This window comes from Danio rerio, chromosome 7 (assembly GCF_049306965.1).
Source record: "Danio rerio strain Tuebingen ecotype United States chromosome 7, GRCz12tu, whole genome shotgun sequence".
NCBI classification, from domain to species: Eukaryota; Metazoa; Chordata; class Actinopteri; order Cypriniformes; family Danionidae; genus Danio; species Danio rerio.
The window spans coordinates 7,155,288-7,169,637 of NC_133182.1; the positions used below are offsets into that span (position 1 = coordinate 7,155,288).

General features: G+C 35.5%; 1 protein-coding gene across 2 annotated transcripts in view; it reads left to right on the forward strand.

Moving 5' to 3' along the window:
* Positions 1-14,350, forward strand: part of rin1b (Ras and Rab interactor 1b) — an 85,454-nt gene that overhangs the window by 46,922 nt on the left and 24,182 nt on the right. For both annotated transcript variants that reach the window (XM_073908017.1, XM_073908016.1), the window contains 2 exons: positions 1,603-1,740; positions 6,590-6,941. In XM_073908017.1, the coding sequence (XP_073764118.1) occupies positions 1,603-1,740; positions 6,590-6,941 (490 nt within the window). The remainder of the gene's footprint in view (positions 1-1,602; positions 1,741-6,589; positions 6,942-14,350) is intronic.

Consider the following 14,350-nt stretch of genomic DNA (forward strand, 5'->3'; position numbering starts at 1 on the left):
CGACCTCCACGGTTTAATACATGCTTGTGAATTGCGGTTTTCTCAGTTTTGCGTTTAAATAATTTATGTGTGTTTTTTATCTTTCTGAATTGACTGTGTGTGCCTCTAAATCCATGAGCTGAGGTGAGGAGACTCCTCCCCGTGAATAAATATCCATTCACTATGCTCTAAAGTTAGGGGGCGCTTGACCATCATTCCACACTTTACATTGCGAGCGGCGGTGAAGTGAGGCAACAGTACGAGAAAGCGCCGGCGTCTTTCAGATCTGTAGAGTGAGGACATTTCGGTTTTGCCAAAAAGTATAATGCCAATAAAAGAAAAAACGGTGAATAAAAAAACTGTGCATTGTTTTACACGTATAACCATGACTGCACATCTGCAGCGCCATCACTCGGCAATATCTCTGGCTGATGGCAGGATAGCAGAGAAGGTAATAAAGTCCTTCAAACAGCAACAATCCCCCGCTGAAAGGCAGCGCGGATGTTTATTGCTAAAGATTTGCAGCCGTTTTCAGTGATTGGAGATATGGGCATTTGTCATCTTATAAACGCACTCGATTCATTACAGACTACAGTCTCACATTTTTTCAGCACCAAGATAATTAAGATGGTTTATTTATGTTTACTTAAGTACAAATGTGTTTATTTGAAACTTCACATGTATGTTTATTTTCAAAGTGCAGGATTTTATGTGTTCCCCAGTGTGTACATGGGCTACCAGCAGCTGTCAGATTTCAGTGTTAATTTTTTTTTATACAATACACTAGGAGCTGGAGTACTTTTCTTGGCTTTTAAGTAAAACAAAATGAGCATTGCAATAAATAATTTTTATTTTTTCTCCTTAATCTTTTACTGTTCCTATTGCCTATAGAATAAAAAAAAATCACGTGTCAAAAAACCGAGGTACGTATTGAACCATGGGCTAACTTTATTGTTGCATCCCTAAAATATATTTATATATATATATATATATATATATATATATATATATATATATATATATATATATATATATATATATATATATATATATAGAATCCATTTAGCCAGAACATGCGAGGATGACATTTTTTTCCCTGTAAAGGTCTTGTGAAATGCTCAGAGACTTGCATTTATTCGATGTTTGACGTAATCTTAACTAAAAGATGAAAAGAGGGCGGGGCATAGAGTATTTCCTCCCCTTTAAAAAAAGAAAACAGCCAATAGCGTTTTGTTTTATGACCGCTCTGCCAGTGAGAGTGGTTGATATCAAATGCATCAAATGTGAAGCGTCTTGAAGGGGGCGGGGCATGTGAGACACAAGAGAGCATTTGATTGGTCAGAAGATTTAATGAGAAACTGAAGTATGAGGTGACATTAATAAAACTGTTGATCCATTTAGGTGGAGGTGACAAACTACAAGCCTTATATCTGGTTTATGTCTCCTCACAACAAGTTTTGGCACTGTTTTGGAGCACACTAGCTTATAGATATCCTAAGAACTAACAATACTGATACTAACATCTAAAAAATGTATTTTATTTTCATGTGACATTTAAGGGTTATAATAATGATGTGCTTTGTAATAATGATAACTTTGTTTTGTTTTGACATGGTTTTCTAGAGTAACTCCTTACCCCAACTCAACAAAGACCCTGAAGATGGCGAGGTGTGTCTTGCTTTGGAAAGGACTCGAGCTCCTTCCCTTGCTGAACTGGACAGCAATAGTTCCTTCAGCAGTTTGGAGGAAGAGGACACACAGGTAGGCATGGGCTGGGATAAGATTCTGATGGTACGATAATTTTGGATAAATATATCACTGTTTATTGCGATTACTGCTCAAAAATTAGCTCTTTTTATATGTCTGGGTAACAAAACAACAACTTTATCCCTATTAAACGCAATATATTTTTGTTTAAGAAACATTTTAAGTATTTTGGAGCAGTAAACAGGTCAGGCTAAATCATTAAATTCATTGACGTCTGGTGTCTTCATTAGTTTTAAAAACTTTAATTATACAGTAACTTGAAAGGGCGACTTTGGAGATCTTTCTTTTCTTTGGATGTAAAGTAAAACGCTGTCGCCTCTGTTTTACATGGTTCAGGATCTGTAAAGCTACTCATCGATGAATTTGCTCTTCAATGTTTGGACTCTCAATAACGACTTCAAACCACACTGAACTGAGCTAAACTGAACTGAACTTAAACACTAAAAACTGAACTACCCTGATCCAGTTACTATGACCATTTATGTGAAGCTGCTTTGACACAATCTACATTGTAAAAGCGCTACACAAATAAAGCTGAATTGAATTGAATTGAATAAAACACATCTCTGTTCAAGTCTAAAGCAGGTTTGGACGTTGGTTCATAAGAGATGTGTTTTTCAATTCAAGTTTATTTGGATAGCGCTTTTTACAATAATTATAGTTTCAGATGTTTCCTGAATGGTGGGCTGACCAGTAGCTCTTGATGTGGAGTAGAGCTGCACAATATATCATTTTAGGATAGATATTGCAATGTTCATTCGTTCATTTTCGGCTTAGTCCCTTGATTCATCAGGAGTGGCCACAGGGGAATGAGCTGCCAACTATTCCAGCATACATTTTACACAGCGGATGCCCTTCCAGCTGCAACCCAGTACTGGGAAACACCCATGCCCAAACTATTTTGGATTTTGCAAACCAAATATCATTGAGAACTGTGGGTTGATGATACACATACCAAACTATTTTACATTAAAGTTGCCGTTTCCTAATTCATATTATTTTTTCATAATATTAAAAAATAAATAGAAAACTTTACTTTGAATTGTATTAACTTATACAGTAAAACCTTTTAATTATAACGTATTCCAATAAAAACATAATCACATTTATAACAGTGGAGTTCAATGTTGAATACACTAGTCAAGCAGAATCTGCCTTGACCTTGATTCACCCACCAAAGTCTCTGCATTGTCCTCTCTCTGTCATATGTACATTTTAAATCTGATACATTTACACCATTTAAATTGAAATTTGTTATTTCAGATTTTTTTTTGGTAGCTTAACAATAAAACAAACAAGTTTAAGTTTACATTAAATTTAAAATTACAATCTCTAAACCATTATCATATGGGATTGTGGGCCAAATTAAAAGTTACCATGGGCCAACTTTTTCCCGCGGGCTCTGGCTTGGACATCTCTGTTCTAAAGACCCGTGACTGTGTGAGATTTCAAGCCAGTTTAAACCAAGAAGTTATAAAGTTAAAGCTATAACAACGAATAATTGTATTTACTTTTACAATGAAGCCTATACAAATTAAACAGTGAATTTCTGTGCTTCAATACTAATTCCACAGTTAAATAATCTTAAAACACAATATATTTCATTTGCATCTTCTTTGAAATTGGCTTTGTTGTAATATGCTTCTAATTAGTTTATTATAGGCCTGTTTTATGCAGATACTTTCCTACAAAATTGTCTCAATCAGTCTAAAATTGCTGTTTTTTTCCTCTAAATAGTGTTATAAGTTATCTTTTGAAATTATATTCATGTCGCGATATAAATTGTAGACAAAAAAAGTATGGCAATGTTTTTTTCCAATAGGATGCAGCCCTAATATGAACCATCTCTTTCTGCTGGAGATACTGTTGCTCTAAAAAAACTAAATAAAATAGTTATTAAAAAAAACTAGGGCTGTCAAAATTAGTGCGTTAACGCATGCGATTAATTTGAAATATTTAACACGTAAAAAAATTAACGCAATTAACGCAGTTGCAGTTTTTTATTTCCTTTTGTGGCCGAGGTGTGTTTAACATGCAAAGAAATATGGATAAGACCAAGGAAGCACTCTTCAGGGCTAGAAATTAACTTTTTTACTTGGTAGCACCGGTGCTCCCAACTTCAAATATTTAGGAGCACCAAAATAAATTTAGGAGCACCAGAAAAAATTTAGGAGCACCCGCCAAAACTGAATGAGCACCGCTGCAAATTGCTTTTTAAAGGATTTATTGTATTTTAAAACAACATCAATAGGACTGACAAAAAACAGAAACAACTATCTAACTAATGCTGCGAAGACATTGATATTTGTGTGCAATAAATCCAAAATGAATGTCTAATAATTAGGCCATAGAAAATAATGATGATGAAAATGACAATAATAATAACAATGAATTACATTTTCATTATGATACTGCCTTGAATGTGCATGAATGTAGGTTATCTGCTATAAAAAGTCTGTTACTTTATGAAAAATAATTGTATAGTTTGCATCAAACAAAAATCAAGCTTTGCAGTAAGAAATGTTTATTTTGTACTGCTGTTTTTATATGCATGTCAATTTAATAAATAATATTTCTGCTACAAAACAAACAAAAGATTATAATAAATCATTCAATTCAATGATGAAAGCTGCAAAGCAGTCATCAGTAAATAAATAAAAAATAAAAATAATATACACCTCAAAAAAGAATAGACAAAAGAAAGTAAGTAAAGTCTCACTTCTATTACTCTTTAAAAGTTTTGGTTTCAGTTTGTGTCAATTTAAAGGTTCAGTCTTTTGTCTTTTCATGTTTGTGGAAAAGCTGGCGAGTCAGCCGACCCAATTTATGAGCAGGCAGCGCAAGATTCTTGCGAATACCACCGGCGTAATACCGCTGTTTGTTATGAGACGCAGTTTCAGTGTAAACTTAGTAAAGGCGAGCTGCTTTGGCGATGATATGTACAGTAGTAGATTTGACTTTTAGCGGACATTTGCGCTGAACACGCAGTGAATGCGACGCATGGAGATTCGTGCGCCTTCTCCATGACGCGCGTACTCGATTGATCTCAGCTGGCGGATCATTATTCACCACGTGACGTGTCATGATCGCTTTCATCTGCGCCTCAATTTTAGGTGGGGTTTGCAAACCTGTGTGCTTTAAGTTTTTACTCTTCAGCCGTTTGCATTTCCCGTGGTCATAAAAGCTCCTTCCCTGTCATCTGACAGCGGAATAGCTTGAGTGATTGACAGCAAATATGAACCAATATAGCGGCAGGGAAGAGCGATTCAGCACGTTTTTACAAAAAATCAAAACAGGTCGCACTACAACCATTATCTACAGTCGCACTAATGCGCCCAAATATATTATGAGGTCGCATAGATTAATTTTCGGGCGCATATGCGACCAAAATGGTCGCAATTTCGAGCCCTGACTCTTAGAAGGAAAGTTTCAGTATAAAACAATTATTGTCGCATCACCAGGCTATCCAGTGTTTCCTCCAGAGTTTCATGCAATTTCGGGTGTTTCATTTTTAATCTTTAGACTTTAACTGCAGTTCAGCAGTTCACTCTCATTCAGTAGCATATTGTTGATGCCTCGTGACAATTATTAGATGAAAATATGAAATAAGGACTGCTGGAAGAGTGTTGTTTTGATGGAATTTGATACCGCATGGCGAACAGAAAGAAAAACCTCTTCATTTCATGACTCGGGTGGTCCTTTAAGGTAATCAAAAATCGCTGGTTGCATAGTAGAGTATTATCTTAATCATAAAATCAGAGTATTGGTGTCCATGTAAATGTAATCAGTGAAATTGCCAGATGATGTCGCAAGCTGTCAAAGACAGCCCATTCTTCTGCCTATAAGTTGATTCCATGAGCCCTCAAATGTTTCATTAAGTTTGACGTGTGTCCCCCCACACGCAACTTTTGTATAGTGTCTGCTTCACGTTGCTGTGTCAGAATCCTTGTTTGTAAAATACAGCCATACTTTAGAACGCTTAGTTTAGGCAAATTTAATGATTGTGCATGTTGATGAATCGCTGAGGAAGTTGAGGAAATGCTTACCGGGTGCGCTGTACTGCGCACGTTGTCTGTGCGTGTGTGTGTTTGTTTGTGTGCGTGTCTGTGTTTCCTAGCAACAAGAGAAAACACCTAACATCTTTGACTGTGTCTAAATAAGTCTCTTTTAGGCATTCTATATGTATTCTATAGTCCTTGCGGTGTCTGTATCCCTCAAAACTGTTTAGATTTAAATGTTTAGAGATGGTGTGACCAAAGTCCCTGTAAGAAGTCTTTATTAGACTATTTATCGGACCAGTGGTTCTCAAGCTTTTTTCATCAAGTACCACCAAAAAATTGTCTCTCCAAGTACCACCAAAATGAGCAGTATTGAAATACAGTAGCATAGTAGGCAACTCTGCATAGTTTAAAAAAAACGTGGCAAATTACCTCAGAAATATAGGCTATATATCATATATGGCATATTATATACAGAATTTTTGATAAATTTTGAAATATATGTAGCATGTACATGACATATTTCATTCCTCCGAGTACCACTAGAAGGAAGCCTGCATACCACTAGTGGTACATGTACCACAGTTTGAGAATCACTGTATTAGACTATTTATTAGTCTTTAAGTCTTTTATCTCTGTAATAAATATGGCTTTTCATGATTAATCATAATTAATGACACAAAAGTGTGATTAATTAGTTATTTTTTAATTAATTAACAGCCCTAAAAAACTAAAAAATTGCATAAATCATAGGAACAATATAACCTAAATTTATTGTGATTTTTAACAACTTGACTTTTCCGCGGTAACCTTGAATCCGGTTATCTTCCCATGTCCACTCGCAGGTTGACCTCGCCCACCAATGGCCGCCTGCTGCCCGCGGGACCCGATTCCCATCCGCAAACCCCACCTCCACTCTACGCCGCATGACGGCCGCCTTTGTGTGCGTGTTCGCTCCCGAGCGCAGAGTTGCCAGATTGGTAGACGAACTCTCCCGGGACAGGCGCTCCACGTTTGGATCACTGGTTCAGGACTTCTTAGAGAAGAAAAGGCAAGAAATGGAGGCCTCAGTGCACAGTTCTGCAGTGGAGATGCTTCAGGGAATGAGGAGATTTCTGACACAGGCCAAAAGCCTCCTTCTGGAAGCAGGAGAAATCGAACCTCCGATTGAGACGTTGGTGCCTGAGAATGAGAAAGGTAAGTATTGAGCCTGAATTGCGGGTTTTCTGAGATGATTGCTGAATCACAAATCACCCCAATACCCTCCATTCACTATTCTCTACATCAGTGGTTCTCAAAGTGGGGGTCGGGACCCCCCGAGGGGTCGCGGGGCAATGAAGGGGGGTCGCCTGGTGATTTCCAAAAATTTATTTATTTTTATTAAACCATGAGAATTAACTTATTTTATCCATAACTATACTGAAAATAAAAATAGTCGTTTATAGTTACTATATACTATATAGTTACTATAGTAGCTTATAGTTACTAGTTCTATTGGATTGCGACCCCTGGGGTAATTACATTATAATAAAGGCAGCAATAGCGTCAGATGCATTTTGATTTTATAACATCAGGTTATACTTTCTGGCACATTTAAAGCATTGACACAAATTTAATTGGTGTGTCTGCGTCATTGCATGCAAGGTTTCTGTATTTATAACCACCTCAGAGGATATTGGGGGTCGCGAGTCACTGGCGTTGTTATTTTGGGGGTCGCGGGCTGAAAAGTTTGGGAACCCCTGCTCTACATCAGTGGTCTCCAATGTTAGATTTTGCTGTATTTAGTTTAAAGATGCAGTAGGTGACTGTCTTCAGAAGCATTTGTTGTTGTGCTGGTTGAAAGTATCTTAACAGTCTAATAGTACTGATTAAAGTAAATGATCTAAAAGTGTTTATATGTATTTTTATATTTTGGGTAAGGCATAAAACTAAAATATGTTCATCCAATTAAATAGAGTCGGACCGACATCTCTCATAATTCCGATAAGTAGCCCAATCTGTCTGTCAGCAAATGCAGATCTGAACAACTGCTCAGCCGTTTGTACGCATCTCCGCAGAACGCCATGCGAAAACCTACTGAATCAAAACTTTCTAAAAACCTTAATCAATATTGGAGTTACCTCTGCACGCTGGAGAAAGGATGTCACCATGGCTGAAGGATTTCTCTTAAACAGGTAATATTCTGTTTTAAAACTGTTTTAGCTTCACGCAAATCTGATGTAACGTTAGATGTTGTTGTTACAAACGGGTTATATCTTTATTACAGTACGGTATGGTGCAGGTCGGTACGGGTCACCTTTATCAGGCTTGTGTTTCCACTGCCAAACTGGTACTAATGGTACGACATTGTACAACAAAGTTTCAGAGGACCTCATTTTCACTCGAGGAAATGTCTACAGTAAAACTGTATGGGTCGCTCACATATCATACGAGGAGCTCTTCTCACAAAACAGAGGCTTTACACACATAAATACTTCTGTATAAATGTTTATTACTAACCTTTCTATGAACATGATTTGATTATAACTGCAGATCAATGATGTGTGAAATAGCCTACTGTAACGTCTGCGATTATAAAAACAAAATAAATGCAGGAAATATGAACATACAGACCCTTACAGTCTCCGATGTGTTACCAACTACAGAGAAACTACACACAGCAGACATGTAGTCCTTATTTGGGTTCAAAAACAACACGCAACATGTAGCCCACAGTCAGTGCAAACCTCATATCGGTGTCTTTAATCTGCAGCAGCACATGTAGCCTCTGTTAGAAAGTAATTCCATCATTCCGAGCTCATAATAGCCCAAAAGGTGATGATAATAGATAAACATGGCAGTTTGTTCATGTTTTAAAATGCTGAAAGAATCAATCTCTCCTTTGTTTTGTCACGCTTTCCTCTCGCGTTTCTAAAAGGATCGGATGTCAGAAACACTTTAATAATCAAGCGCACGTTATTATCATCAGCTCAAGATGTTCGTTATTTCAAATATAGACGCTCGGTGAGCGCAAGCGAGAAATCGAAACCACTCGTGCTTTATACAGCCTTGTAAACAACAGGGCAGATTCAGATTCAAACACACATTAACCAGCTAATCAAGCTCTTACCAGATACTAGAAACTTCTTGGCAAGTGTATTGAAGATGCAGCTCAACTCCTTGTTCAAGGTCTTGTTCTCTCAAGACTGGTCTTATGCAACTCTCTACTAACTGGGCTTCCAGCTAACTCTATCAAACCTCTTCAGCTGCTTCAGAACGCAGCAGCACGAGTGGTCTTTAATGAACCAAAAAGAGCACATGTCAATTCCGCTGCTCATCCGTTTGCACTGGCTGCCAGTTGCTGCTCGCATCAAATTCAAAGCTCTGATGTTTGCCTACAAAGCGACCTCTGGCCTTGCTCCTTCTTATCTGCTCTCACTTCTGCAGATCTATGTGCCCTCCAGAAACTTGCGTTCTGTGAATGAACGTCGCCTCTTGGTTCCATCCCAAAGAGGGAAGAAAACGCTTTCCCGAACTCTCGCGTTCAATCTGGCCAGTTGGTGGAATGAACTTCCTAACTGCATCAGAACAGCAGAGTCACTCGCTGTCTTCAAGAAACGACTAAAAACTCAACTATTTAGTCTCCACTCCACCTCCTAATCTGCAATTCCCTCTCTGGTTCTACCGCTAATTGTACTACAAAAAATTTTATAAACATTAAAACATTAATACATTAAAATTTAATAATGTTTTGCTTCTTACACTTTACATACCTGAAACTTGCCTACAGCACTTATTTATTGTTACTCTTATAGTTTAGTAAATTGCTTCCTTGTCCTCATTTGTAAGTCACAAATGTAAATGTAAACACAATGTAAATGAAGCAAGTTGGAGCTAAACTAAGCAGGACACCAGCCTTCCAGGACTGAGTTTGGACACCTCTGATCTAATCAAACTCTTATAACTGCTTAAATAATGATAATAATAATGATAATAATAGTAGTAATTAGGGGTGTCAAAATTAATTGTTTCTTCGGTGCTAATAATAATAGTAATTAGGGGTGTCAAAATTAATTGTTTCTTCGGTGCACTGCGATGCAGACGCGGACAATTCGGTATCGGTTCAGTAATAATCATAACCGGTTATTACTGACATCATTTACCTCATATGCGCTCTGTCACGAGGGAGGCGATCGCGAGTATTTACAGCGCTTTAACTACTTAAAACTCATAAACTGTGCACAATTTCACTGTGTGTGTTTGCTGGATCAGTCTTTCACTGACATATACAACAATAGCCCCTATTTCACTGAGATCGAGAGAATGAAAGTAGCCTACTCCATTTCTCTCTCTTCTGACTCTCTCTCTTTCTCACACACAGTGGCCCATTTGACCTGCTGGCGTGGCTTTTCTTCTCTTCTCGGCTGTTTTACAACCTTACTTTTGCATACAGAAACGAGCGCGTGTCTGCAGAGTTTTCTCCACCGTGTCTATCATACATCAGCTGTGAGATCGCCGCTGCCGTCTGCGCTTATCAGTGTTACTCATCTGTGAAGAACGCAGCGCGCAAGAGCCAATCGCAACCGTTTTTGTTGAGGGTGTGACCAATCAAAGGGGTGTAAGAGAACTAGACAAGGATCAGAAAGTGAGCTGGATATTTACATGTTTATATTATTTGCTAAATGCTTGTTTTGTTTAAAGTTACAGTTTATATATCTGACTGTTTGTATTAAATGACAAAATTGTATTACAAATAGTATATAAATATAAATATATTCATACATTTCAATACAAGAAATGCTGCTGTGAAGAAAATATAAAACTGTGTATGGAAAGCAGCATCAATGCTCCGTGATGCACCGAAATATCGAATTGAACCGAATCGATGGCATGATAATCGTAACTGAACCGTGAGACTAATGTAGATCAACACCTCTATTAGTAAAAATAATCTAAAAGTAGCAGTAGTAATAGTAAAAAAATAAACTCATTGATCTAAAAATGAAGGTCTGATTGAATATCGCACTCTAAAAACGATAGGTGGTATTAACCCACGATTGATCACATATCGACAAACCCAATTATTCCAATTAAATTTAAATGATATTCTTTAACCCAGCTAACCCATGGCTTTGCATAATCGACCCAGCGTTGAGTAATAATGCATTTTTAGAGTGCAAAGTAACATTACAGCCCAACATTGAAGCATTTATTCAGCAGTCATGTACCTTTTACAGCACGAATGATGAAGTAATACAGAGGTGCACTAGGAGGTTTTTCACAGATTGCTATGCTTAAAGGGATAGTTCACCCAAAAATGAAATAGACTGACTATTTACTCTCCCTCAAGTGGTTCTAAACCTTCATGAGTTTCTTTCTTCTGTTAAACAAAAAAGGGGATATTTTGAAGAAAGCTTAAAACCTCTAACCATTGACTTCCATAGTAGTAATGTTTATTTAAGGGTGAAAATATATACAGTCGAAGTCAGAATTATTAGCCCTCCTCAATTATTTGACCGCTTGTTTATTTTTTCCCCAATTTCTGTTTAAGGGAGAGAAGATTTTTTCAACACATTTCTAAACATAATAATTTTAATAACTCATTTCTAATAACTGGTTTATTTTATCTTTACCATGATGAATGTATATAAAATTTTACTAGATATTTTTCAAGACACTTCTATACAGCTTAAAGTGACATTTAAAGGCTTAACTAGGTTAATTAAGTTAACTAGGCAGGTTAGGGTAATTAGGCAAGTTATTGTATAACAGTGGTTTGTTCTGTAGCTTATCGAGAAAAAATATAGCTAATAATTTTGTCCCTAAAATGGTACATAAAAAATTAAAAACTGCTTTTATTCTAGCCGAAATAAAACAAATAAGACTTTTTCCAGAAGAAAAAATATTATTAGACATACTGTGAAAATGTCCTTGCTCTGTTAAATATCTTTTGGAAAATATTTAAAAAAGAAGAAAAAAAAATCAAAGGGGGCTAATAATTTTGACTTCAACTGTATATAAGCTAGTGTGAAGATATTTAGAAAAATGTTGGAAACCCGTGAACGTTGACCTCCATTGTGTTTTTCCTATCACTTTATGGATGTATGCAGTATATAATCTAGCATTCTCCAAAATATGTATACAAGCTAGTGTGGAATGATTCTGAAAAATCCTGGAAATGGGTAACCATTGACTTCCATTGTATTTGTTTTTCCTAGTGTGGAAGTCATTAGTTACCAGTTTTCATTATTTTTCAGAATATCTGCTTTTGTGTTCAGCAGCAGAAAGAAACTCATAGAGGTTTGTATCAAGTAAAGGATGAGTAGATCATAACAGAATCTTCATTTCTGGCTGAACGATCCCTTTAAGTATGAGCGGAATTGTAAATGTAATTGCTATGTTTGACTTAGCAAACATCACTAAGGATTTTACTGGAGATAAATGACTCCGGGTTATAAACTGCATCACGGAAACCAATCAGTGGGGTTTTAAAAACCCTAAAACCATCAGAGTGGATGAAAGATGTGATTAGTTTCAGAGAATCTTGAGGGATTTCTAGTAAAACAGCATTTGTTGTTGAATCAATTTATTACACAGCAGAACAGCAGTTTTGGTGTGAGATGATGACTCCTGTTTTCTGATGCGCTTTTAAAACTATTCATATATATTTTTAATAAATGTCCTAGCAGTGCTTTGTTTTGTTTTTTCAGAATAATGCATTGTTAATTCACGGCAATGCTTGAAGAGTTAGTTCACCTCAAATGAAAAACTTGACTCATTATTTACTAATTGACTCATTAAAACAAATACAATGGAAGTCAATGGTTACAGGTTTTAAGCATTTTTTTCAAAATACCGTCCCACCTTTTTAAAGATATATTCTGGAGCACACAAGCTTATAGATATCCCTAAAGGGACAGTTCACCTTAAAATGAAAATCTATACACTATTTACTCATTCTCAAGTGGTTCCTTTGAGTTTTTTTTCTACTTCTGTGGAACATTAAAGAAGATATTTTGAAGAAAGCTGAAAACTTGTAGCCATTGGCTTCCATATTGGGAAAACTATTATAATGGAAATCAATGGTTACCCGTTTCCAGCATTTTTTAAAAATATCTTCCCACTAATTTATAGATTTATTTTGGAGCACACAAGCTTGTAGATTAACCTAAAAGTATGGTTCACCCTAAAATGAAAATGTACAATGTAAAACTATTTAGTCTCTCAAGTGGTATCCAGCATTTTTCAAAATATCTTCACACTAGCTGATATATATATATATATATATATATATATATATATATATATATATATATATATATATATATATATATATATATATATATATATATATATATATGTATATATATGTATGTATGTATGTATGTATGTATGTATATATATATACTTTTCAAAACTTCTTCTTACTAACTTATAGATATATTTTGGCACACACAAGCTTATAGATATCCCTAAAGGGATAGTTCACCCTAAAATGAAAATGTACACACTATTTACTCTCCCTCAAGAGGTTCTAAACCTTTATGAGTTTTTTCCCCGAGTTTTTTTCTAAGTAATTCCACAGTATCTTTTGGATATATTTTAAGGAACACTAGATTGTATCATTAACTTCCATAGTAAGAAAAACAATACAACGGAGGCCAATGGTTACCCATTTCCAGCTTTTTTTCAAAATATCTTCACACTTATATTTATATATTTTGGAGAACACTAGATTATATATTATATATATCCTTAAAGTGATTAAAAAAAACAAATACAATGGAAGTCAATGGTTACTCGTGTGCAGCATTTTTCAATTTATCTTCACACTAGCTTATATATTTACTTTAAAGAACACTAGATTGTACACTTTATATGTGCTTATTATAGGAGAAATTATAGGAGAAACAAATACAATGGAAGTCAATGGTTACTCGTTTTTTCGGCATTTTTCTAAATATCTTCCCACTAATTTATACATATATTTTGGACTACACAAGCTTCTAGATAGATAAAGGGATAGTTCATCCTAAAATAAAAAGTAGACACTATTTACTCTCCCTCAAGTGTTTCTAAACCTTTAAGAGTTTTGTTTTCTGTTGAACATTAAAGAAAATGTTTTGAAGAACGCTGAAAACCTGTAACCATTGACTTCCATAATAGGAAAAACAAATACAATGGAAGCTAATAGTTATCTGTTTCCAGCATTTTTCTACATAGTTCTACACTATCTCATGGATATATTTTAAGGAACACTAGATTGTATAATAGATATGTTCTTAAAGTGATAGGAAAAACAAATACAATGGAAGTCAATGGTTACCAGTTTCCATCATTTTTCATAATATATACCAGCTAACTTATAGATTTATTTTGGAGCATGCAAGCTTATAGATATCATAAAGGGATTTTTCTTCTCTTGAACATTAAAGAAGATATTTTTTTAAAAAGCTGTAAACCTTTAACCATTAACTTCCATATTAAGAAAAACAAATGCAATGGAAGCCAATGGTTACCCATTTCCAGCTTTTTTTTTTTTTTTATCTTTACACTTAAATTTATATATTTTAGAAAACACTAGATTATACACTGTATGTATCCTTAAAGTGATAGGAAAATCAAAT